At 50.7% G+C, this 27,221-nt stretch overlaps 1 protein-coding gene across 1 annotated transcript; it reads left to right on the plus strand.

Annotated features, from left to right (window-relative positions):
• Positions 1–1,506: 1,506 nt before the first annotated feature.
• On the plus strand, positions 1,507–22,386 carry NARF (nuclear prelamin A recognition factor). Its single transcript, XM_082678122.1, has 11 exons — positions 1,507–1,638; positions 2,576–2,660; positions 5,647–5,786; positions 8,272–8,404; positions 11,401–11,535; positions 15,408–15,526; positions 16,116–16,245; positions 17,264–17,327; positions 18,238–18,375; positions 18,656–18,813; positions 20,730–22,386. Exons 1-11 carry the CDS (start codon positions 1,612–1,614, stop codon positions 20,969–20,971), a joined length of 1,371 nt encoding a protein of 456 aa, XP_082534248.1. The 5' UTR covers positions 1,507–1,611; the 3' UTR covers positions 20,972–22,386.
• Positions 22,387–27,221: the final 4,835 nt, after the last annotated feature.

The raw sequence follows: 27,221 nt of genomic DNA on the forward strand, positions 1-27,221 counted from the left end.
AGAATGTTTTAACTACCCTTTGCTGAAAATTCAGAATAAGGGTATGCTAAAGAACTCCACATGGATGCCGTCAGCGATTGCTGAAAACCCTGCAGTCAACCTGATTTCTTTATGATATGCAAGGAGAGAGGGGGGTATGTGGATGGAACCTACAGATTTAAAAAACAAACCAAAAAAACTCCCAAAACCTTAAGACTGGGAACTCCCTGTACTATATTTGTTAACTTCTAAGTGAGCCTTATTTTTTTTTCTAGAAACAAAGATTTCTAAGAGAGACAAACACACAAACCAATTGAAATATAGACTAATAAAACATTGAACCTTATTTAGATCCTGATTGAAACTAGAAAAATGTGAGACCATTGGGGAAACCTGGACAGAAACCTGAACACTAACTACACATTTGATGAAACTAATTGTAACTTGCTTTTTTCACACATGATGATACTGTTTATGTTTTTAAAACATTAACGAAATATATACAAATAACAACCTAAAATTATTCTTTTCTTTGAGCTGATAATTGAAGATGTTTTCTGAGAGGTGCAGACATAGATTTGAGTAATACAATGGGTTAATCTGGCAGCCAGTTAGGACCTCCTGAATTTAACTGATGGCATTTGTAAAAAAAAAAAAAAAAAAGTGGTACGAGCCAAAAACTATTAAAAAAAAGGTTTTAATGGGGAAAATTTTAAGATCCTGGTGACGTTCTGGGACATGGAATATACTTGAATGTTTTGCTGACCTCTGTGACCGCCCCCCCCCCCAAGGTTAGGAGGAAGAAGGGTCCATTCCTGAGATTCCTGTGAACTGCTGGTGTTTGATAGAGACACCCTCATGCTTTTCTTCCAGGTGTATTTCTTATTTCCGATGGTACGATGACCATGCACAGACTTCATAAAATGTTCACAGTGGACAGAGTTCAGCATCTCCACTTAGCCCTGTATCCCCCACCACCACCCCCGGTTTGCTAGAGGCAGCGGAAAGACGCAGGTCCAGCACCACCGCTTCACAGGTGCCTCGCGCTCCCGACGGCGACACGTGCTTCCGACCCGCCGCGCGTGCGCACTGCCACCCCGCCGGGCCTACGTGACGCCTCTCGGGGCGAAAATGGCGGCGGGGCGGCGCCGTCTCGGCTGGCCCGGAGCGGAGCGCGCGTCTGGCGCCAAGCTGACGCGCCCGAGCACTCTAGGAACGATCTCGGGCCGTCCCTTCGGGACGGTGAGCTAGCTCGCCCAGAGCCGCCGTCAGACCCGCACGCCGCGGAAACCCACCGGGGAACCGGCAGCGGTCTCCGCGGGGGTCCCGCCCGCTCCGCCCCGCGTGCTCCTATTGGCTCCAGGGCCTGACCCGCCCCTTTCCCGCGGTCTCATTGGCCTAGGCAGAGCCCTGAAGCGTGGAGCCGCACCGCCCTCTACGCGTTCCTGTTGGTTCAGGCTTGTGGCTCGCTCGCTCCCGGAGCTTTCATTGGTCGAGCGGAGCGGCGAAGGGTGGGGCCACGTCGGAGCGAAGACAACAAAGGGTGGCGGGCAGCGGGCGGCGGGTGGCGGTGACCGCGTCTCCTGGTGCTCCGCTCAGGTCGCGCACCCGGACCTGCCAGCCCCGCTCCAGATGAAGTGTGAGCACTGCACGCGGAAGGTGGGGTCCGCGCGCTTGGGCCGGGGCGGGGTCCGGGTCAGGGGCCGGGGCGAGCCTACGCTCGCAGAGCCTGGGGCCTCGGGGGCGTCGGGAGCCTGGCAGCTCCGAGCGCCTCTGCCTCCGCGTCGTCGCTGACAGAACCTCCGGGCGCCGGCCCGCAGCTCCCGTTCTCGGGGGTGGAGGCCGCTGAGAGTGGGCCACCCGCGCGTCCGGTTCCCGCTCCCGTCTCCCGGAGGCGGCGTGACGTCGGGGCGCATGTCTATCCTTTCAAAGTACCTTCGAAGCCAAAAACCACCAGAAAAACCGACCAACCTTTGCTACCAGTCAGGGCACTCACAGCAGACACCATCCTTGGTGTGAATTAGCGATACGGTGATCAACAGTGTTTTTAGGGGGCTTTATGCTAGCTAAAAACTTTAGTGCTTACAGTAACGAAAACGACACAGAAGTGCAGGAAGGAAACACGGGCTGGGCCTTCTGCTACCTGGGTAACCACGGTAACTGTGATAGCGTTACCCACTTACTTCTAGGCTGTGATGCACAGGGGGGTTTCTGTTTGTTTTTTCAAAATTGGATTGTATCATAAATATTATTCCATCACTTGCTCTTTCTTTCAGTCAACGTTATATAGGAGATACCTTTTCATAGCATTACACACAACCTCTGTTGTATTCCAAGTATACACATGTCCAGGTAGTCTGGCATTAATTTACCTGTCATGAGAGGCCACATTGCTTCTAGTTTTCATTTGCTGCAAACAATGCAGGTATAAAGGTGTGTATGGGTGTGTGTGTATGTCCACAATTATAAGTGCTTCTATTTCTGTAGAAAAGATTTTGAGACGTGTGATGAATTCATCAGCAAGTATGTATGTTTTTTTAAATTCACAGAGTCAGATTAAAAGTTGTTCTTTCATATGTTCCTTTGCCTTTTCAAGGAATGTAGTAAAAAAACAAAAACCGATGACCAAGAGAATGCATCAGTCGATGTACCAAGTCCAGCCCACGAGAATGGAGAGGCAAGTAGATTTTTCAGTTTTGTATCAGCCTGTAGTAAACAGCTGCTGCTGTTTTTCTCCTCTTTGGGGGCTCACATCACCAGGTACATCATTGCTGTAAGAAAGAAGGAAGCAAGAAATGCAGGGGCTAAAAAGCCCCTGCCAGGGGCCAAACGTGCAAGTCAGTCAGTTGGAGGCACACGATCTTCAAGGTAAGAGCACGAAACAGTGTCTCTTCGCAGAATACACCAAGCCAAGACATACCATGTTAGGGACAAAGAAAAATGTTGTCCTTGGCTGTTTATTAGAAATAGAGCTGTAATGTTTAAATCTTCTTTTCTTTTTAGTGAAAAGTTCTATTCTGTAAGATGGGATTTTAGGTAGGTAATTTATAAAATAATTCAGATTTCCTGATTCTGTAAGTTTATTTTTCTAATGGTTTCTTCTCTCAGTTCTTGAGTTTTTAGGTTTTCCTTAGCCAGTAGTGACAGTTTACAATTACTAGGTGTATACCCTGAGCTGGGCGCTAGAGAAAGTGCTTTATACATGTGATCTCATTTCGTGCTCAGAATGAGCATTTCAAGTAAGCCCTACTGTTGTCCCCATTTTACAGAGAGGAGGATGCGGTACAGGGAGGTTAAGGTTATTTCTTCCCTTAAAAAGTACTGGTACCGGTTTTAGAAATGGAAAATTGGCAACATGGAAGAAGCAAGCAGCAGGTTTCCTCTTTAGTTTAGGAGTCCTAATACAACATTGAGTCAGACAGGCTTTGATCTGGTTCTGTCATGTACCAGTGCTGCTGTGTGCTCTGGTGACTGTAGGCCTTAGTGAGCAGCAGGGGATGAGACAAGCACCCAGGGCACTGAGGCAGAAGAGAGGCAGGGAGCACCTGGGGCCCTCCAGCCCCAGAGCACCTGGCCTGGGGCCTCCCACACCCACCCTCTGGCTACATCACCTTGGACAGACATCTAACCCTGGGAGCCCCAGTTTCCTTATCAGTGACATGGGGAGTTGGGTTACTTCTCTCCCAGGGCTGTGGTAGCCGGGAGATAATGTGTGTACATGGCTTAAGTGGGCGCCCTGCCAGCACAGTGGGCGGACCCCCTGATGGGAAGAGCCAGTCAGGAAAGTGGCTACTGGAGTGGGCCCTGAGGGGTGGTGAGAACTGAGGGTGGGGGATGTAGGGATGGGGTGAAAGCTCATCAGGCACAGGGAAGGTGTTAAGGGCCGGGAGATAGATTGGATGCATGTCTTAAGGCAGGTGGCTTAAGCTGACTAGAGTAGGGGAAGAATAGAAGGAAACTACTTGGGAGGCTGAGGGTGGTGAGGCCTGGGTGGGCCAGCCAGAGTGGCAGAAGCAGGAAAGGGGGTGCGGCACAGGGAGCTGAGTGCAGTTTGAGCTGCACGGACCCTGAGCTTTGCAGGATATCAGTCTGGAGCTTGGGAGGGAGAGAGCTCCCTGGAGGCCGCGATTGGAGAGGTTGAGTAGGGGCCTGATGCTGCTCTGAGAAGTGAGGCTGATTGGAGAGAAGGGCCGATGGATAGGCTTCTGCAGAGAATGCCTGTGTTTAAGAGGCAGCAGGAGAAAGAGAAAGGACCGCAACAGGTGGGAAGGAACCAGGCCTGGCCCTTGAAAGCCTGCAGAGGATGAGGATGACGGGGTGGCGTGTGGCTCATAGGCCGGGAGGGAGCCCTGCTGCCCGCAGCGGCTCAGAGTGTGGTCCTGGGCACCTCTGCAGGGGCAGTGGAGACAAAAGTCTCAGTGCCGCTCAACAGTACCTATTAGGCACCAGCTGTGTGCCAAGCCATGTGCTCCAGACCCTTGGAGCAGCAGCTCTGGCCCCACCTCGGGGCTTGTTAGAAGTGCAAACCCTTGGGTCCTGTCCATACCTCCTGAATGAGCATCTGCAACATAACAAGGTCCCGGAGTGAGCGCTGCACAGTGACACCGGGGCACATGGGGAGGACGGAGGTGACAGTGTGCACTCCTGTTCAGAGCTGCTGTGGACGGGAGGACCACACCACCCCCACCGCGAGCCCTCTCTCACCAAATGTTTGAAAGAAGAACCAATGTACAACCATCAGGGGCTGTTGAAATGGCTCTGGTAGGCTTCAGAATATTCATATGTTCATCCACCAAATATTTATTGAGTGCCTTCTGTATACAGGAGATGTCAGAGAACAGAAGGGTATGAGACAAGATTGCTCCCTCAGAGCTTGCATTTCAGGGAAAAGAGGCAACACGTAGATGCCAGGGGGTCCTGTTCTGGCAGGTGTCTGCGAGGGTCCGAGGGGTGAGCCAGGCTCTCAGGGAGCATTTCCCTCAGGGAGACCCAGAGCAGGAAGGGCCAGAGTGGCTAGAGGTGAGAGCTGGGAGGAGTGACGGTGATGAGGGCCTCCATCGGAGGTGTGGCTTGTGTTCTGGTGGACCTCTGCCTAGGGAGGGAGCTGCAGGGAGCAAGTGGGCGCAGGAGCAGCCAGGAGAAGACAAAGCAGCCAAGGGTTATTGTCTTGGTGTCTAAGGGAGCAGAGTCACTGATGTGTGAGTTTGAGCGTCACAGCTCTGTGACGTGAGGGCCCTGTTGCCCACGGGTCAGCAGTGAAATATGTTAGTGCTAAGCCTCTCAGGGAGGCCAGTCTGCGGGCTTCCACAGGAGGCTTCTGTGGGGAGCCGTGGGACTGGGCGAGCTCAACGGGGAGTGCAGAGCAGGCCAAGCCAGGAGCCCCCAGTGGCAGCAGGGAGAGGCGTGGGGGCAGGAGAAGCCCAGAAGTGTAGCTCTCCTCCTAACACATTTGACGGTGCTGGCCCGCTCCCCGCATATTGCCATCCGTGGGACCCTGGTACCATGGTGGCTGCAGCACCTGAAGCTCCAGGCCTGGCCTGGATGTCTCAGGGGTTTTGCACCAGTTTTCTGTATTATGCTTGCGCTGTTACTTTTTCTAAAGAAGCAAGTATTAAAGAGTTTTTGTTGAAGAATCAGGCCAGAGCATCATCTTTTTTTCGTAGAAAGGAGAATTCCATAAATTGGCTGATGCCAAGATATTCCTGAGTGACTGCCTGGCCTGTGACAGCTGTGTTTCTGCAGAGGAAGGAGTCCAGGTTTCCCAGCAGAACGCCAAGGACTTCTTCCGAGTTCTGAACCTTAACAAGGTATGGCATCCTAGGCGCTTTCTGGCGCCAGAGGTGGGTGGAGGTCAAGGTGAGGCATGAAGCCTCTGCTCGGGCTTGGGGAGTGCATCTTGGCCCTGGCCCTGTGTCCCTTGCTGTAGTTGACCCTCTCCATAGCCCTGTCAGAACAAAACCGCATCCACAGTCACACTCCCTCATTGATGTGGGCAGCAACTATGGCCGGCACCACCGACCAGGCTCCCCTGGCTTGGGGGAGGCCTCTGAGTGCTTGGTCATGGGATGGTGTGGTGGCTCAGCTGCTGCCGCTCTGCCTCTGGGGCATTCTCAGAGGCAGGGCTTCTGTCCTCACAGGCTCTGCGTCCTGGGGCAGGGCTGTGGTCCTTCAGTTCATCCCTGCAGACTCCCTGTACAGACGGAACTACTCAGTGTCACTTGTATTCCAGTAGTGACAGGAAGACAGGTGAAGGGGAAAGACAGGAAAGGCGGAGGCAGATGAGGCTGTAAAGCACACCTCTCTTCGCCCTCACTCTGGCCTGGGGTGTTTCTGTGCTCTCACAGCTGCTTCCCAGGAAGTGTGTGTACCGGCTCTACACACCGTGCTGGGCACTTTGGCCCACGTGAGGCCCAGGTTTTTTTCTAGGTGTACTGACTGCAGGTAACAAATTTTTTCTTTTCCAGTCTTTGTATATCTTATTTCTTCTTCTTATGGTATTGTCTAGGACCTTTAAATCAACCTGAAATAGCAGTAGTGATAAAAATAGTACTAATGTCAGGACTTCCCTGGCGGTCCAGTGGTTGAGGCTCCACTCTCCCAATGCAGGGATCGCAGGTTCGATCCCTGGTCGGGGAACTAAGATCCCACATGCCACGTGTGGCGTGGCCAATTAAAAAAATAATAATAATAAAATTAAATTAAAAAAATAGTACTAATGTCTTGTTTCAGACTTTAGTGGAAATGCTGGTAAAGTTTTACTATTAAATAGATGTTTGCAGAATCTTTTACTATTAAAGAGATGTAGATACTCATACCAATCAGCATTTTGGCTATAGAAAATGGATACCCAAGTCAGACTAGCATAAAAAGGAAATGCTTAGTTATTTCATGAAACTGAAAGCTTAGAAGTGGGAGAGGTTTTGGGTTTGGCTGAGTCAGTCAGTCAGGACTGTCATCAGGAAAAAGCAGTTTCTATTTCCCTGCTGCCCTCGGCTCTGGGCTCAGGCTGATCCCCTCTTGGTCATAAATCGGCTCCCTCAGAGGAGGTGATATTTGAGTGAGAATGAAGTGAGGAGTGCGTCCTCGCAATTCCCTGGGCAGGGTGTCAGACAGAGGGGCAGGAAGTGCCGAGTCTGGCTCCTGAAGCTGGGGACAGACCGCCCTCTGCTCTTCCTCCTCCAGTAGCATTTGAAACTTGCACCCCCTTGTTCCTGCTTCCAAATTTATATTAGGATGCTGCTGGTCACAAACCACAGAAACCATGCCTGGCTGGCTCGGGCATCATAGGAGTTGGTGAGGGAGCTGGAGGTCAGTGTGTGCCAGCTTGGTGCCCTGATGGATTTGTTGGGTGTGGGTTTCCCAGGCGTCACATGAAAGTGAAATCCCATCCAGAGGAGACAGGCAGCCTCAGCATTGTCTCGCCTGAGCTTCGAGGCAGGGACATGGGGACAGGACCAGACTGTCCTGTGACCAGTCCACAGGTAGACTGTGGTGGAAGGTGACCACTGAACACCTCTGTCCAGGTTTCTGCTTTTCCTCATTTGCAGGCAGTGTCTGACCTTAACAGTCTCTGTCATGATAATCCTGCATCTTCTCTCCTCTAATCCCAGGTCAAGGGATCCCACTGCTGACTTTCTAGTACCCGACATGCTTGCTCATGCTGCTCCCCTGGGTTACATCCTGCGTGTCCGTGATGAGTCAGCATTCTTCTAAACTCAAATTGTTCATATTTTTCTAGGGATTTCTTGAACTGCCAGCATCTGGTTTTGGATTCAGGGTGTGATAGCCTGGTTTCACGCTTGTTTGTTTGGTATTTATTAAAGACTTCACAGAAAATGAGGATCATCTACTACTTAAAAATTTGCTAAAATTTGCCACTAAGTGACCTGGGCTTGAGGTCTCTTGGGGGCAGACCTCAGGGCCCCATTTTCATGTATTTTCATTGTTATGGGTCATTTCAGTTACTTACAGTCGAATATTGTACATAACTTTTATTTTTCCTTTAAATTTATCCATTTTCTCCAGATGTTTGCATTTATGTATAATATCGATGTATATATTTCTGATTTAATATTGTTCTTAAAATTGATAAAATCTCTTGGAATGTCTCATTCTTTTCATTCTCGTTTTTTTCTCCTTTTTCTTTGTGCTTGCCAGTGTCTTGTATATTTTATTAGTTTTTCCATAGGGCATCTGTTACATTCTGTTTGTTCTAGACTTTTCACGAAGGTGTCTTACTTTCACTCCTTGTGTAATCACCACATGTACAATGTTCTTCTCTATTTCTCCTAGAAATGTGATACCTCAAAGCACAAGGTGCTGGCAGTGTCGGTATGTCCTCAGTCTCTGCCTTATTTTGCTGCTAAATTCAGCCTCAGTGTGACTGATGCATCCAGAAGACTCTGTGGCTTCCTCAAAAGTCTTGGTGAGGTGCCTTTTGATATTATTTATAGGAAATAAATTTGATTTAATTTGAATTTATAACTTGAGTTTTTAACTGCCCTTTTAATCTCTAGAGTTCAATTTTCAAGGGCACAGGATAGGTAAGAACTTCCGTGAGAGTTTTGTGGAACATAAGAGGACCGTCTCTCTGACCCATGCATGGTAGGCTGGTGTCACTTACCCTCTTGCCATGCAGATGGGTGTTGTGTTACGGCCGGGCTGGCCCCTCCGGGAACAGCAAATGACCATCTTAGGGCACGTAGCTGGGGACACCTGGGACCCACGCTTGCCCAGCAATGTCGAGTCGCCTGGCTCATAGTGGTTACAGAGGGCGTTTATTCGATAGAGAATCACATCTACGATGATTGGCATCTGGTTTCCCAGGAAGCTCTCTGAAGATCAGAGCAGGAAGGGAATGGGCTATGTCCTTTGTGTGAAGAATGAAAGGTCAGTACGTGAGGACTCAAATGTGAATGAATACTAGAGTAATACTGCCTCAAACAGTGATAAGAGTGCTTCTGTCTTGTCTGTCATGTCAGACTAGAACTTCCCCTCCAACCCAGAGTGTCCTACAGGTGGGCTCAGAAGAGGAGAACTTGAGCCATTTGCCAAATAAGAGTTTTTACTGTTCCTCAATGGATTTTTAAAGATGTAAACGCATTGGGATTACTAATAAAATAAGATGACATGTAGACTAAATGTCCTCGCACTGGTCTGCCTGCCTCACTGCTCCGTGTTGCTTTCCACGTGGAGCTGTTTCTCGGTGCACTGCCTGCCACAATCAAAACTAAGGCTGCAGCTACCAGCGTGGACTCCTTAAGTCATCCTTTATGCTTTTAATCTTAAAAAGCCTAAGGTTAGGGCTTCCCTGGTGGTGCAGTGGTTGAGAGTCCGCCTGCCAGTGCAGGGGACACGGGTTCGTGCCCCGGTCCGGGAAGATCCCACGTGCCGCGGAGCGGCTGGGCCCGTGAGCCATGGCCGCTGAGCCTGCGAATCCAGAGCCTGGGCTCCACAACGGGAGAGGCCACAACAGTGAGAGGCCCGCGTACCACAAAAAAGAAAAAAAAAAAGCCTAAGGTTAGCTTAGTTTTACCAGAGATCGAAGTTATTAGATGCTCTGTCTTCTCATAGTGAAAGGCCCTATTTTTGGGGGGGGATTTTTAAAAAATAAATAATTGGGCATTATGTGTTAATATTAATAAAGAAAATATATCCACAGTGAAACTGATATTTTTAAGGTAACTCTTTAAGGTGACACAATATTTATAATATTTCTTTATTATTTTTTATAAATTTATTTTTATTTTTGGCTGCATTGGGTCTTTGTTGCTGCGCGTGGTCCTTCTCTGGTTGCGGCAAGTGGGGCTACTCTTCGTTGCAGTGCACGGGCTTCTCATTGCAGTGGCTTCTCTTGTTGCAGAGCACGGGCTCTAGGCACACGGCTTCATTAGTTGTGGCACGTGGGCTCAGTAGTTGTGGCTCGTGGGCTCTAGAGCGCAGGCTCAGTAGTTGTGGCGCACGGGCTTCATTGCTTCTCGGCATGTGGGATCTTCTTGACCAGGGATCGAACCTGTGTCCCCTGCATTGGCAGGCAGATTCTTAACCACTGCTCCACCAGGGAAGTCCCCATAATATGTCTTTTTTGTTGTTGTTGTTGTGGTGGTGGTGGTGGTGGTGGTAGTACGCGGGCCTCTCACTGCCGTGGCCTCTTCCATTGCGGAGCACAGGCTCCGGACATACAGGCTCAGCGGCCATGGCTCACGGGCCCAGCCGCTCCGCGGCATGTGGGATCCTCCCGGACTGGGGCACGAACCCGCGTCCCCTGCATCGCCAGGCGGACTCTCAACCACTGCGCCACCAGGGAAGCCCCATAATATTTCTTTTTAAGAATAACTGGCTGCTTTTAAGATTTAGACCAGCTGCAGATATTAAAATTATTTGCTTGCTTTATTTTATTGTAATTGAGAGCACATTCTTTTGTCTTAGGTTTATTTTCCAATATTAAGAACTTATTTGCAGTAACATGGATGGACTTGGAGGGTATTATGCTAAGTGAATTAAGTCAGACAGAGAAAGACAAATACTGTGTGATATTTCTTATACGTGGAATCTAAAAAAATATAATAAGCTAGTGAATATAACAAAACAGAAGCAGGCTCACAGATAGAGAACAAACTAGTGGTTACCAGTGAGGAGAGGAAAGAGGGGGAGGGACACTATAAGGTGGGGGATAAAGAGGTACAAATTATTAGGTATAAAATAAGCCGCAAGGATATATTGTACAACACAGGGAATATAGCAAAAAAAATTTGGTTTTTGGCCACACCACGCGGCTTGCAGGATCTTAGTTCCCTGACCAGGGTTTGAACCTGGGCCATGGCAGTGAGAGTGCTGAGTCCTAACCACTGGACCGCCAGGGAATTCCCTATAGCAAATATTTTATAATAACTATAAGTGGAGCATAACCTTTAAAATATGTGAACCACTATATCATACACCTGTAACTTATATAATTCTGTATATCAACTATACTTCAGTTTTAAAAAAAGAAAAATATTTATTAAGAAAAGAATAGCTAGTTAAAAATCAACTTAATAAAGGTATGCTCAGCCAGTTTACTCATTTTGTTTATTTTAAAGATATCAAAGAGCATTACAGACTGGAATTTAATTTAGCCAGTGAATTGGAAGAGAATACTGCTGGTACCTTGTAATATTCCATTAATTTACATATGGAGTACGGTAAGGTGTTTGTGTACATGTAGAGGGGAAAAGAGGAAGCAGGAGAGAGAATATATATGTTTTATTGTGAAAAATGATACGTGCTGTTGTTTGAAAGAGTAAAGGGCATAGTCTCCTACTTCGGCAGCTATCGATGCTTGTGGAGTCTGCCCTTTCAGTTTGTCCCTGACACTCCAGACCCTGAGAATAGATCCCACATCCTGTGATGTGGAGCCGAATGCGCCTCTCTTCCCTGCAGGGGTGCATTATGTCTTCGATACAACAATCGCTGCAGATTTCAGCATCCTGGAGAGTCAAAAAGAATTTGTGCGTCGATTCCGCCAGCACAATGAGGAAGAGCCCACGTTACCCATGCTGACCTCTGCCTGTCCTGGTGAGCACAGGGCCTGCGGCTAGGCCTCTGGGTGCCTGAAGCACCTTTTCACATCAGTCTACGTTTGGGGGCAGGCCTAGGCAGTGGATGAGGTCGGGGGTCAGTGGGTCTTGGGGAGTAGTTTCAGCCTTGAGTAGTTTTACATCGACCAACATATTTATTAAAAGTATGACATATTTCAAATGTCCAAACAATTATAGATAATATGAACACCCATGGATCTTTTGCCAACTTAAATAGAAGTTACATAATAAAAAATATTTCTTTACATTAATACTAGATTCCATCCTGGAGCACTTTTTAAACCAGTCTTTAATTAGTTTTATTATATAGAGCTTGGTGCCTGAGGTAGAGAAATTTTATCACAGGTTTTTTAATTCTGGAAAAATAGAAAGTTTTGGAATAAGAAAATGTTTAAAGATGATGCGTAAGGGAAGGGAGGAAGTGCTGTACTGGTAAGTGACATTTAGTGAAAAAATTATTTCTAAATAAATCAGGTCTGTGAGAGCCCAGTTATGGTCTACATAATCTTAGGTTTTTGTTCACGTTTCTATTTTCAGTTTACCTCTCCTCCCCCACCATGGTTCCAAATTTTTCTAGCATTTTACATGTCGCCCATCAATCGTAAGGATTACGATTTAATAAAGTTGAACGTTGACATTATGGTTACTTAGAATTTGGAAATACTTTCCACCCAGTCGTAAAACCATGGAAAGCAAATTTGCCATCTGTCCAAGAGGCCCATGGGTTGATTCATTAACTGAGCGATGTTGTTCAGCGGCCCACGGGCTGGTGAGAGGTCATCAGCATCAGGTGGGGCTTATTTCCCGTGTGTAGGTTGTCCTCCTGGAAAGATGACCCCCCACGTGGATGCTCCCAGCTCTCCAGGCGTGTCAGGCAGTTTCTGTATCCAGAGTCTATGTATAAACTGACTCTAAATGCACACTTTGCTGGACCGTGGTGTCCACTTCTGCATTTACGTCCTTGTAGGTGTTTTTGCAGCTGCTTAGGAGTAGATATGCACAGCTGAGGTCTCCAAGGGCACTGCAGAGATGCCCCTGCCCCTGGGATCCCAGCACCGGCTCCTTGTGGGGCCCTCACTCGATGCCACACAGCCATTCACTGTGGCTCATTCCCACCCATCCAAGGAAGAGGCAGTATAAAATGACCCGAGCTCGGCCTGTGCCCCCAGGGCGGTGGTTCCAGACTTCCCATTCCACATTCCTGTCGGCAGGATCACAGGAATTCCTGTGCTGTCCTGACACCAAACCTTCAGATAGCGATGGATTCCTTATGTGGGAGGCCCTGTTGGGATGGAGCCTGGGACAGAAGCCTCCACTCCTGGCAGGAACTAGCCCTGCTGACCTGGGTAGTAAGCAGGTGGTTGATTCCTGCAGAAAGCAATGGGCCCTCTGTCCTTGGAGTGAGCGCAGCACTGGTGGAGACCTGGGCTGTCTGCTGTTGCTGCAGACCAGCCACTCCCCCTCCTCCAGCTTGGTGTTTGCTGCATTTGGTGGTCTCCCTGAGCTGCTCAGGGCTGTTTACTCGTGGGTTTGGAGCTTCTCCGAGTTTTCTTCCTAGATAATGATGCATTTTCCTTCGGGAGCTCTTCGTAGCTAAGCCAGTTAAAACTGTATCTGTTGTTCATGTTTATGCCACCCCTCAAATTCGGGGAGATGAGGTGAGATCTGGTTCGGACCTAACCCTTTTCTAGAATTTGGTGCTGACGTTTTGCTTCCCTGTGACAACTTAGGGAAATTAAAACAATACCAAGTCGGACGATTTGACCTGGTGCGCAGAATCAGGCTATAGGTGGTCCTGGACTGACTTGCCAGGCTTCTGCACACAGGTTCCGTATGTCCCAGTCATGCTTCCTCAGACTGGAGGGCAGCACGTCCAGGCCGGGATAGGGACATCTGGGCAGGCCTTTGCTGCCCACAAGCCAATGGAGCACCACCTTGCCGACGCACCTTTGCCCAGCGGGGGTGGGTGGGAGAGGGGGTATTGAGCTGCTCAGCTCTGGACATGCTCACGGGCCTTGGGCTGTGTGATATCCCGCCAAGAGCACTCATTGAGCTGAAGTGTGGGAAATAATCTCTCCAACCCAGCAGAGTGTCTGGAGAGCGGGAACCTTGTGCCAGGCACTTCTCTGAGCAGGTTCCCTTTCTGCCTTTAGAGAGGGTCACTGTGAAGAGGTGGGTAGTCTGACAGGGTGGGATTTGGGTGCCCTACCCACACCCATGCTGCCACCAAGTTGGGGGGCCAGCGGGGCTTACCAAGCCCCACGCCGGTGCTGGTGGCAAGTTCTGATCAGGGGTGCCCGTGAAAAAGTGCTAGCCTGTCTGGTGTCTGTGCCAGGTGCTGTGGACCCTGTGACCCAGTTCCTCCTCCTCATGCCTGTTTGGTCCTCTTCCCCGCCCTGGCCAGGAGGTTCTCCGGGGCCCTGGCTCCTACCGCCTGGTGTTCTGCCTGATCTTGTGTGAGGCCTTCACAGCACATAGCACATTCACCCGCAGCATGGAGCTGGGGTCTGCCTGAGAGCCGAGTCTGCATGTGTGGGCACTGGCGCTGAGACCAGGGTGCACAGGGGCCTTACAAAGCCAGACCTGTGGTGGGAGTGGCCTTGAGCCCGCAAATGCTCAACGACCTTTGATAGTTTTTCTTTTTTCTTTTTACTTATTTATTTATTGGCCGCGCCATGCAGCTTGTGGGATCCTAGTTCCCCAACTAGGGATTGAACCTGGGGCCCCGGCAGTGAAAGCGCTAAGTACTAACCACTGGACCACCAGGGAATTTCCTAGTTTTTCTTTTTTAATGTGAACCATTCTGTGTACATGTGCAGAGGCTGGGAACGAGGGGAGCCATCCTCCAGCAGCATTTCTCTTAGGGGCTTATGCTGGTGACCATGGACATTGCCTGAGTATGCTCAGGCCTGCAAGCAGGTGATGGCTGTGGTTTGAGTTTGTTCAGATGGGATTGGCTGGTGCTTGCTGTTCCTCCTTCCGGGAGTGGGCATGGGGAGGCGGCTGCCCCAGGGTTCTGGTGGGCAGCTTGTCTCCAGGCTTCCTCGCCCCCGCTCCCCCCCCGACACCCCTTTCATGGTGCTGTGGTGTGCACACCAGACACAGCTGTAGGATCAGCAGTGTCACCAGACGCTCTCCTCACCAGGTCGTGCCCAGCGGGAGAAGGGAGCAGGCTGTTGCTCCTGCAGGTTGAGCTGCTGGCTGTTTGGTCCGCTGACCTTTCTGACCTGCAGTCCGCCCCAGAATCTATGGCAGCGGTGGTGCACTCACAAGGCATTGTGGGAGTCAGCGACTCAGGGGAGATGCTAAGGGCCATGCTGGGCATGCCGTGGGCACGCTGCAGGTTGTGCTGCTTATTGTGCATTGCTTGGGGGTGTGGGTTTCTCATATTGCATTGTCCTAACAGTGGGCAATTACTGGGCTGTTAATTTCCAATAGGTGAGTGAAGCTGGGTAGGCCTGGTGGCCATTGGCTCCTGTCTGAACTGTGGCCACCCATCCTGGCTATGAGAACAACTTTGCAGCTGGCAAGGTGGAGCTGGAACCAAGCCGCCCAGGACGCCACCTCGTAGCTGCTCCTTCAAGCTTGTTCTCAATTTGGGGAGACCTGCAACCCCAGCTCTTACCTTCCTCTTGCTCTATTCTGTCTGGTCTGGGGCCGAGGGAGGCGCGCATTCCCGGCACCCTCCAGTCTTGTGGCAGACGCACCTGGGATTCCCGTGGCCGAGCCGCTGAGGAGAGGCGGCCTGGTCAGAGGGAGCCTGTCACGCACTCCTGAAAGAAGACGTGTCCTGCTCTACTCCGGGTGAGGCAGCCACGAGGAGCTGACACGGGGCCCTTTCCTCCTCAGGCTGGGTCCGATATGCTGAGCGGGTGCTAGGTCACCCTGTCACCCCCCACCTCTGCACTGCCAAGTCTCCCCAGCAGATTATGGGATCCCTGGTGAAGGACTACTTTGCCAGACGGCAGGTAAGCCGGCCTGAAGGGCAGCATGCAGGTCAGGCAACGAGCTTCCATGTGAGGACAGGTGCTGATGGGAACTCAGGGCAAGCGAGGGAGGGCAGGGGAGGTTCCACCGGGCGTGCAAGGTGGTCTCAGCCCCAGGCCCTGCTGATTGAGGGGGCATCCAGACACCTGGTCACTCAGCTTCCAGCTTCTGGCATTGCCACCAATTCCTGCTCAGCCAGGGGCACGGAGAGGGGCGGCCTGGTCTCTTGGGAAGCATCTGGAAAGTCTGCAGGGAAAACGGCTGGGCGTTCATTTACAGTCCAGCAGCGGCTTGTTGTCACGATGTTTGGTCACCACGTGCATAGTTCAGGGGAAACAGGCCAGCTTCTGGCTTCTCCCTGTGAGTGTCCAGGCAGCAGGTCTTGAGCGAGGTGGCGCCGTGGGTGGGCTTGGGGGTGCTGCGGCTCAGGAACTTGGTCTGTGGGAGCCGGGTCTTGGACCCCGAGAAAGCACCAGGCCTGCTCCCTTGTGGCATGTTCTGGGTCCAGCGCATTAAGCTGCCCCCTCCCTTCTGCACGGCCCCCAACGTGGATTTGCTTTTCCTGCACAGAACCTGTCCCCAGACAAGATTTTCCATGTCATCGTGGCCCCTTGCTATGATAAGAAGCTGGAGGCCCTTCAGGAAGATGTTCTCACGGCTTCGAGGGGTTCCCGGGGCACTGACTGCGTGCTAACCTCAGGTGAGGGTGGGGCCTCGGGAAAGGCAGCAGGGGGAGGCCAGCCCCGCGGCCAGTGCGTGTCCGCGGTGAGGGCCTGACACACAATCACACTGGGGACACTGAAGCTTCCTCCTTCAGAGCAAAGCAGAAAGCACATGTGTGACCGGGGACATTGCTGGGGGACTCTTCGTGGAGGCCCTGCCCCTGGACTTGTGCAGAGAGCCCGCAGCACCTTCTCAGTGTTGGGATGGGAGTGATTCCCTGGAATCCTCAAGACCCATTCGGAATGCTGCCATCAGTTGAGAGGTAGATTAAGTCTTTGCTGAAGCCCAGCTGGGTGTACTTTAAATGGCCTTGAAAACAGGTCCCTACGGCATGGAGGCAGAGTGGCTGGCTCTCTGGCAACCTCCGAGGACAGTGGGTCCCCTGACCAGAAACTCCCCACATGGAAGCCCGTGGAAAAGTCCCCACCGCACAGGCTCCTATGGCGGTGATGGGGGTGAGTGGGGTGGGAGAGCCTCAGCCACAGCCCTCTGCTCACCTTAGATGATGGGTTTTCCTAAGAAGCACACTCGGGCATCTTTTCTTTGAATACAGTAGATTTTTACTCTTTTTCACAGATGTTCAGTCTTCTCACACACACCTGACACCACAGCAGTTGATTCAGGATACACCCTTAGTGTTAAGGGTTTCTTCAGGATCCCTTGTGCAAAGGGAGATACAAAAGTGGTCCTGATTTTCGATCGGTCTTGTTGCAGATAACTGTCATCCTATCCACATGAAAGCTTTCCACTCAGGAAACAAAAACACCGGGAGACGTTTGTAGAAGCCCCCGTTTCAGGGGCAGAAGGAGGAATTAGACTCTTCCCTGGCATTTCATCAGTGTTACTTTGCATCTGTTGCCTGTGACAGGCGTGATGACCAAGGTCATTGTAACCTAGAATGTCCTCCGGGGGAAGGAGGTGACACCGGGAGCAGCTCCTGAGGAAATGTGGGCCGTGTCCTGTCACGGCATCTTATGTCGCTTCTTTGTCTGTAGGTGAAATCACTCAGATGATGGAACAAAGTGACCTCTCGGTGAGAGACGCTGCTCTGGACACTCTGTAAGTGGCTTTGCAGGGAGACGCACCCTTGCACCTTGGGGGCCTCCTGTGTGACCTTGTGACCTCTGCCAGGCGCATGTCCCAAGGCCTCCCTCCTTTACAGTGAGGCCACATGCCACACTGAGGCATGGGTGTGGTGAGGCCCCTGGCCTCGGGGGCCACTCCCTTTGTTGCCCCACTACGTACGACCCTTGGCTCTGCATAGAGCATGCGCAGCACCATGGAGTGGACACCAGCACCCCCCACTCCTGAACTTCACATGTTCCTGACGTTACACCTGGACCTACTGGGGGATGGGGGCCACCTCCAGACACAGAGTGGCTCCCTCAGGTCCCTTTGCCCAAGAGCAGCAGACTGGGTTTCTGCCATCAGTGGTGACCCCAACCACTGACCGTGGTCCTGCTGCATCCTGTTCCCCAGAGTGTACACAGACTGCAAGAGCACACGAGGGCCACAGGGCACACACGGGCTGCGCAGCAGATCCTTCCGGCAGTGACATCAGGCCCACGTGTAGCCCTGGTGTGGAAGGCGGACTGTAAGCATAGGATGTAAGCGACTGGTGTGCCTGTGGCCAGAGCCTGTGCTTGGGCCCAGGCTGACCCAGAGGCCTCATCCTGGCCGGGCACAGATGGTGTGCCCTCTCAAGTGGCCCTCAGATGCCTAGTTCTCATGCCCCGAGTTGTGAGGTTCTAAGGGTCGTACCCTTCACACACGTGCAGCCAGAGGAAAGGAGTCATTGGGGCAGTGGTGGGTGCGCCTGCACCTGCAGGCTTCATGTCAGCCAGTGAAACCCAACACAGATGAGGTTTTTGCCCAAAGTCTAAATACTTGTAAAGGTTTTCGCAACCTTGGATCATAAATCTTAGGGAGTTGGATTTAATTCTTGCTGTCACTTTTCCTGCCTGGTGAGGTTTGGAGACATGAAGGAAGAGGAGGTTAGACGCCATGACGGAGCCAGCTCTGACGGATACCTGGCGCACATCTTCAGACATGCGGCCAAGGAGCTGTTCAACGAGGACGTGGGGGAGGTCACCTACCGCACCCTGAGGTGTGTGGGGCTGGGGTGGCCTCTGTCTGTCTTCTTGTGTGGGCAGTGCTGCCTGTCAGGTGTAAATTCTATAAATAGGACCCCCACCCTGCAAAGCTAGCTGCAGGTCTGGGAGGGAGGTCCTATTTATAGAATTTACACCAGTCAAGATCGAAAGGCCTTTTATGTGTTATTCACAGACTTTTAAATTTTGCTGACACTCCAAACTTAGACTGGAAATAATCCTCAAACCACAGAGGAAGGACCCTACAGATGAAAGTCTGTGCTGTTGATTTTATAGGAACAAAGACTTCCAGGAGGTCACCCTCGAGAAGAGCGGGGAGGTTCTCTTGCGCTTTGCTGCTGCTTATGGCTTTCGAAACATCCAGAACGTGGTCCTAAAGCTGAAGAAGGGCAAGTTCCCGTACCACTTTGTGGAGGTCCTCGCCTGTGCCGGGGGTAAGACTCAGGGGCCCAGGCTGAGCTGGGCACCTCCGAGCCCTGTAGGAAACGGGCCCTATTGGCCACCCCCAGCCTCACTCAGCTCCAAGGGCTTTGTGGGAGTGTGGATGCTGCCCTGGTGGTTGTGGCATGATGGTCCCTTTCACACCCACATATTGGAAAATGCAGGCTGGGAGATGTCACCTTGGAAAACCTCTTGGGGACATGGTCCCAGAGAAGAGTTGCTTGGGTGACACCAGCTGAGAGCCGGCTCGTGTGGCAGCTGGTGTCGAGAACACTGAGACTGCCTGGTAACTTGAATGGCCCCTACCTCCTCCAGCCAGGTTTGTCAGTGAGTGATGGGAGAGACCCGTGTGATGGATGGAGGCCGATGAGAGGGGGTAGGGGTCCCGCAAGAGGACCTGCTGGTGGAGTCGGGCAGAAGGGAAGCGTGCGGCCCCCATGGCCCATCAGGCCCCTTGGTGGTGATAGAGCCAACTCAGAGAGGGGGTCAGGGATGTCTGTACCATTCTGGGGTGGGGGGTGCCCACAAGATACGCAGGTGGAAATACCTGGGGCGGGGGGACGCGGATCCAGGTGCGAGACGGGCTCAGGGAGAGGAGGCCCCAGTGCGGGTGGCTGAGGGCAGAGAGGCGAGCGCTGGCCGTGGGGGATGGGCAGCCTTGGGGACCTCGCTCCAGGGACCAGGACACGGAGGGCAGATCCCATGGTCTGAGTGGAGGAGTGGACAGGAGATGAGGACGAGGAGGCAGCGGGGGAGCTGTGGGCTTGAGGGGTCCATGCAGGCCCTCCAGGAGAGGCACCCCATACCTGCATGCCGATCAGGGTAGAGGCTCAGCAGGACTCACTTGTGCCCTGTAGTTAGAGCATCAGCTGGGGGAGCAGGAGCTGGGATCTGAGGAGAGAGAAGCAGCCCCTGGGCAAGTGAGATGTGAGGTCCAGAGGGCAGCTGTTGGGTGCAGCCAAGGGCTAAGCGGAGGGAGGTTTGGAAATTTGCTGCAGATTCTTTTATTTTTATTTTCATGTTTTTATTTATTTATTTGGCTGTGCCGGGTCTTAGTTGCGGCACGCAGGATCTTTGTTGCTGCGTGTGGATCTTTTAGTTGCGGCATGCTGGATCTTTAGTTGCAGGCACGTGGGATCTTTAGTTGCGGCATGCAAACTCTTAGTTGTGGCATGTGGGATCTAATTCCCTGACCGGGGATCAAACCCAGGCCCCCTGCATTGGGAGCACAGAGTCTTAACCACTGGACCACCAGGGAAGTCCTGCTGCAAGTTCGCTTAAATGAATTTTTATCTTACAAGTCATGACATCATCTAACATGTTTGAAAATAAGTAGCGCCAATACATAGGAGGCATGTTCCTTATTCAGGCTGAGGTGTTAGGGTGTTGGGCTCATGGGTCTCCATCCACCGTCCCCCTCCCCTGTGCAGCCCAGATGTGGATGCACACATTATGTAGACACCAGTGATTTAGCTGTTCATTAGTAATTTCTATGTTCTCCTGGTTTTGATAAATTTCAAGAGAAACTGGAAATCCAGATTTGCGTACATAGACACTCACTTCTAAAAGGTTGGCAAGTTATTTCGGCTTCAGATAAAAACATTTCACGGGTAATGTAAATAGGAGGGACTATGAGCCTGTGACCGGGGTCTTGGGGCCCAAGGTCCAGCTCCAGGCTCTGGCCACGAGACACTGCACACTGCTGTCATTCCTCTCTTCCAGAACCATCGTCCCTTTAAGATGAAAGGTGGGGGACTTCCCTGGTGGTCCAACAGTTAAGACTCCGTGCTTCCACTGCTGGGGGCGAGGGTTCGATCCCTGGCCAGGAAACTAAGATCCCACATGCCATGTAGTGCGGCCAAAAAAAAAGGTGAAAGGAGGGAAAGAGTAAGCTCCCTTTGTTTTTCAGGGTGCCTTAACGGCAGAGGCCAAGCCCAGACCGAGGATGGGTGCGTGGACAAGGCCCTGCTGCAGAAGATGAAAGGCATCTACACTGACATCCCCGTGCGGCTCCCGGAGACCAGTTCACATGTGCAGGAGCTGTACCAGGAGTGGCTGGATGGCACCGACTCCCCCCGAGTCCAGGAAGCCCTGCATACCGCGTACCAGGGCCCAGGGCATCCTGCTAACAGCCGAGACATCAAGTGGTGAAGGTCGAGGAGGCTGAGAGGCAGGCCTGTCTGCTGCCTGAGGATGGAGGAGCTGCCATGTATGGGTATCAGAGACACTGGAAGAAAACAGCTCAGCTTTTCTCTTACTACTTTGGTTTTTCAGAATTCTTTGCTACCCCCATTTGTCAGCAGCCCCCTCCCTCAGTTCGATGAGGTGCTATCTTCGTAATATGTATGTGATTGGAATATTTTAACGTGAGAGAAGGGTGCCCCAATTTGAGTTTCCTTTAAGACTGAAAAATTCCAAAGAACAAGAATGGAGTCAGAGTACTGTCTTCTGGGCTTAGTGAAAATCCAGAAAGTGTCCTGTGAACAGCTAAGACCCCAGAAATTCTGATACACATGCCTCAGACAGATTTGATGTGGAAATGACAGGAAGTGGGCAGGGTGCGGGGGTCTATGGTCTGCCCAGTTGGCTCTTATTTTTATCCACTTATTTTATTCTTAAAAATGTTTTTGCCAGAATGTGAATAAACTGCATCCTTTAGGAATCAGGGGGCTCATAAATATGAATCTGGATTTTCAGCTTTTCTGGAGAAAAAGTTCTGGCAACAGTGGGCCACATTCCTTACTGCTGTGGTGTCCAGAGTGCTGTGTAACAGCCGCCTCCTGGGACCAGACCCTCTAACTGTGGCCCTGCAGGCTCTGCAGCTTATGTCCCAAATTCACGCTTTCACATTCACATTCTTTAAGTGAACTCACCTTGAGGCAGAGGGAGGCCTGCGAAGGGTGATGGGTGTTACAGATGGAAGGATGGAGAGGCAGCTGCCCTGCTCAGGCTAGGCTGTGTGGTCGGCAGTCAGCCTCCTCCATCCTTCCCTGGGTGGGGTCAGGCAGGTGAAGGCCCTTCTGACCCTGAACTTGGGTGAGGCAGCTTCCTGATGGTCCAGCCTCTCCTCGTTCTCCTCCCTGGTGTCCTTCCCACACACCGTGGGCCTGGCTCGTCCACAGGGCTCGGTGAAGCCTCCGTGGCTCCTGACGGGACTCCCCCACCTGGCATGTAGTGCTCATGTGAGCTCGCCTTAAAGAAAGGTGGAAGAGAGCAGTTTACCCACAAACAGAAAGGGCTAGCAAAGAATTGGAAATTATAGAATCATGGAACTCCATGTCAGGGCTCATCCTGTGAAACAAAGACTTCTGTGGATAGGCCTCCAGTTGGTTGTTCAAAGCACTTGAATTTTGTTATCATGGGTGGTGACATTCTCCTTGGATCCCTCAGTGCTGTAAGCCTGAGCTGTTAGAGTTCCTTCATCTACTCTATGTTGTATTGTACCTGTATACCTATCTGGGTTGACAACTGGATATAATGTGTGAAATTGTATATTTTTTCCTTTTAACCTATATACAATTGAGTTTCTATCCTCTACAGTAACTGATTATGGAATAAACACTTGAAGAGTGTCTGAGTGTGGAGAGTGCATGAACCAGATGCTGACTCCCCAGCCAGGGGCCTGCGTGTGCCCTCCCTCACCAGCCCCACCCAGGCTACTCCCTCGCGCTTTGGGAGCCAGCACCACCCTGGAGCAGGGGAGCGTCTTTGCCCGAAGCCCTCTGTGGGCCAGGGATGCCAGGAGTCCGGTGGGGCTGCTCTTCTTGCTTCGAAAGCCACCTCTTCCAGCTACAACAAAAACACGCCCCCCCAGGCTGGGGGACGGGGCGTTCGCACATGTGGCGTCAGGTCCTACCCACAGCTGACCTTTGGTTACAGCCACATGAGAGGAAAGTGGAATGAGGATTGGTTTTACTTCGTTATAACTCAAGTGATATGAGCAGTCACAGTGAGGGGTGGCACCATGATCGGGCAGGGGGTGTCTGCTAGTGAGCAGTGCTATCCTGGCATGAGGAGGGGAACAGAATAGGTCCAGATTCGTGTCACACCCAGCAGCTGCCCTACAGGAGTGCTGTTGTCTGAGTCCTGGTGCCACTGATACCTCCAGTGGACCGTGATCATGTCCTGTAGGTGTGTGTATGTCGGTCATCCTGGTGAATAGCTGTTCTCTAGTGCCCTTGCTCTGGACCATATCCGAGCCCAGATTTCTCAATTCCATTTCCTCCAGGCCTGTCCGCTTGGTCCAGTTCCAGCCAGTGTAGATACTGGTGCTTCCTCCTCAGCTTTGCTGGAGTAAGGACTGGAGTTCATGCACCGCCCACACATCAGTTTGATGCTGGCCTAGGGTGTGAGACAAGGGCACTGCCTGTTATAGGCTCTTAAGTTCTGCCACTGACTTAAAGGGAAGCCCAAGCCTGGCTTTTTAACTGAGAAAAAGTGTCTTCTTTTCCGTGTCCCTGTAAAGTGTTCCACGTTAGTTTTACATGGATGTTTCCAAAAGCTTGATGAAAGAACTCAAGCACAGCGTTCTAAGAGTGAAGGGTAGTTACACTCAGTGAGTCATGCAAGTAGTGAATTTTATGAGACATAAAGCACTAGCATTTCTAAGGCTACATTGAAGCTGCCAAAAGCCTAGATTTCTTGAAGGAAAAACTGTCTTTCTTACCGTCTCCTTGTAAAGACTTCCTTTTAAATTAAATTTATAGGGCTTCCCTGGTGGCGCGGTGGTTGAGAGTCCGCCTGCCGATGCAGGGGACACGGGTTCGTGCCCTGGTCCAGGAAGATCCCACATGCCACAGAGCGGCTGGGCCCGTGAGCCATGGCCGCTGAGCCTGCGCGTCCAGAGCCTGTGCTCCGTAACGGGAGAGGCCACAACGGTGAGAGGCCCACGTACAGCAAAAAAAAAAAAAATTAAATTTATATAGACTTTTCTTACAAGCTTCATGAAAACTTTTAGGCACAATGTTCTTTGAGTGAAAGGTAATTATTTTCAAGCCGTACGTTTTAAAGACAAGGAGAGCAGGTACCAGAACGGAAGTCTGATTTTTAAATTGAAATCAAATTGCACATACACATACATGCACATGTGCACACATGTATATGTGTACGTGCACAACTATATGTGCACACATACGTGTGCACATACCCGTGCATGCACACATACATACGAGCATGTGTGTATGCGCATACACGTGCATGTGTGCACATATACGCTGACGTGTGTACGTATGTGTGTGCGCATACATATATACACAGGCATATGTACGTGCACACGCACATATACATGTGTACACAGGCATGCACATATACATATATACACATACACACATAAGCATATACTTGGGCACACGACCTATGAAGTATTGGTATCAATGAGAAGAGCAGGTGCACTTGTGGGCAGTGTCACTCTCAAGAGCCTTTCCTATGACAGTAGCCGCCCAGGGGCCCAATGGGCAGTACCTGAATGGACCCTTTTCTGCATTTGCATGAAGAGTAAACAGTCCGCACTGAAGCTCATCAGTGGAGAAGATTAAGTAATTGTCAGTCCTGACATGGGATTCTAGAGGTTAAATGTGCATGATGGGACATCTCAGAACTAGCGTATGAGCCCCTTTGGTCTCCTTTTTAAATTTTATTTTTTATTTTAATTTTTTTGTCTGTGCTGTGCGGCTTGTGGGATCCTAGTTCCCTGACCAAGGAATCAAACCAGGGCTCTCGCCAGTGAAAGCTTGGAGTCCCAACCACTGGACCGCCAGGGAATTCCCCTAGTCTCCTTTTTTTAAAGCCAAACTGGGGGGGCAGGACGGGAGGAAGGACATTAAAAAGAACAAGGAGATCAGGAAATCCCTAACGTGGCTCCCTCTGGGGTGGGAGGGAGGGGAACATTGGTGATCAGGTGGACTGCCAGGGTCTCAGAGTTACCACCTATCCTGTGCCAGACTATGTCCCTGTGTCCCACTGCTCGGGACACAAGAGAGGGAGACAAAATGGTCCCAGGCAAAGCAGGTTCTACCGAGATTTGAACTTGAATCTCTGGATTCAAAGTCCAGAGAGCTAACCGTTACGCCTTAGAACCATATGCCACTGTGTCCCTTTGCCGGCCACCCTTGGTCTAAGTGCCCCTGGGAAGGGACAAAAAGGGTCCACAGGTCCCACTGAGATTTCAACTCAGATCCCTGGACTCAGAGTCCAGAGTGCTAACCGTTACATCATAGAACTAGCTGCCACCCCTAGACACCAGGGTCCACAGGCGGACCTTGCCCCACAGCTGGGGACCCAAAAGCCAGATATAGCAGGCAAAAGTGTAAGCTCATAGCAGAGGATGGTTTCGATCCATCGACCTCTGGGTTATGGGCCCAGCACGCTCCCGCTGCGCCACTCTGCTGTACTGTCCTTCCCTCTGAGCCTGCCTGTAACAAGCCCTACAGCCTCCCTGGGGTACAGCCCAGAAGACAAAAGAAAAGCGGGGGGGGAGGGAGTCTCCTGCAAGTGCCCTTTTAAGAATAATGTGGATTTTTGCTCTCCCTCCCTCAACTTCTTACCCAGAGAAATCTCTGAATTCACGTCCTTTTCTGCTGTTTTAAAAAAGTCAAGAAACACAAGCTTCAGCCCAGAGTGTCTTTGGACAATGGTGGCAGGTTCTGTATTGCAGCGATGCTGGTTGGATTTCGGAAAAGAACAAAAGCAACGTTTCTCCCCATCATTTGAAAAAGACTCCTAATTTGTCCCAATTATCAATAAACTATCCTTTTAATTCGGCTTCTTGTCTTGACCTACTTCTTCCCCATGGCCAAGGAAGCTGTTTTTTCCATACAAAACTGCTTAAAATTACAGTGTTATGAAATCTTGCTGTTCAGCTTTATAATTTGAAAAAAAAATTAAAAATAACTTTGCATTTCAAAGAGGTAGAAACTATTCCCCCAAGAACATTCTGGAAATAAATCCTTTGGGGGAAAAAATTCGCTGAATTTCTGCTGAACCTTTTCATGTAAAAAGTGTCCATGGAACTTGCCGTTGCAGATAGTAGGGTGTCTCCTCTCTCAAGCCAACAGAATCATCAGGAAAAAGAAACAAAGAGACTGAAACTGCTGGAGTTCTATGGCCAGACTATGAACACCAGGACATTCAAAGGACATGGAACTATCTCTTTTTTTTTTTTAACTTTTTATTTTATATTGGACTATAGTTGATTAACAATGTTGTGATAGTTTCAGGTGTACAGCAAAGTGATTCAGTTATACATATACATGTACCTATAATTTTTTTCAAATTCTTTTCCTATTTAGGTTGTTACATAATATTGAGCAGAGTTCCCTGTGCTATACAGTAGGTCCTTGTTGGTTATCTGTTTTAAACATAGCAGTGTGTACATGTCAGTCCCCAACTCCCTAACTATCCCTCCCCACCACCCTTCCCCCACTGGTAACCATCAGTTCATTCTCTAAGTCTGTTTCTGTTTTATAAATAAGTTCATTTGTATCATTTTTCTTAGCTTCTGCAATATTTGTCTTTATCTGTCTGACTTACTTCACTCAGTATGACAATCTCTAGGGTCCATCCATGTTGCTGCAAATGAGATTATTTCATTCTTTTTAATGGCTGAGCAATATTCCATTGTATATATGTACCACATCTTCTTTACCCACTCATCTGTTGATGGACATTTAGGTTGCTTCCATTTCTTGGCTATTGTAAACACTGCTGCAATGAACATTGGGGTGCATGGAACTATTTCTACAAGCAGGGTTAAATGAAGCCACAGACACGGTGTGCAGTCCAACACTGGCCACAGTGCTGAGCCGTCAGAATCCCAAAGCCTGGAAGCTGGAGTTCCTGGACCCAGTAAGAACAGGAGCTGTGGCCTTCTTCCCTAGCAGGCTGTGGACCTTCAGCTAGGCAGGGAAGAACTGAGGAATGCCCAGGCCTTCTCCCCCCTCCCCCAACCTCTAATCTCCTTACCAGTGCCTCTCATTGGCTGCAGCCACTCAGCTCTCTTGCCGTCCAGCTTCCTGTTGGTCTTAGGGAAGAGGAAGGTAGTGGTGGATCTAGAGGGGAAGCAAAAGACACCCAGAACTGCAGAACACAACGAGAATCCAGACGTACAACCACATTGCCAAGGGCTTTGAAGGGAGAGTGAAGATGAGGGAGGAACTTTAGCAAAGGCCCGGGCAAAGCTACCAGGCAGGGACTTCTGCAACTGCAGTGACACATCCAGCACAAGGGGCACAAGGGGCAGCCCCTGGCTCAGAATATCAAAACAGACCGGCAGTTACCTTGGGGGATAAGACTCCCTGGAATGCACCCACAAGGCTGTACCGTGAGCCTGAATCGCCACCACCCGGGTCTAGGCTGTTGTCTGAGTCTGATAAATCTAGCCATATAGGTACACTGTGAGGCAAAA

Source organism: Grampus griseus (assembly GCF_964374135.1).
Source record: "Grampus griseus genome assembly, chromosome: 20".
In the NCBI taxonomy this organism is placed as follows: Eukaryota; Metazoa; Chordata; class Mammalia; order Artiodactyla; family Delphinidae; genus Grampus; species Grampus griseus.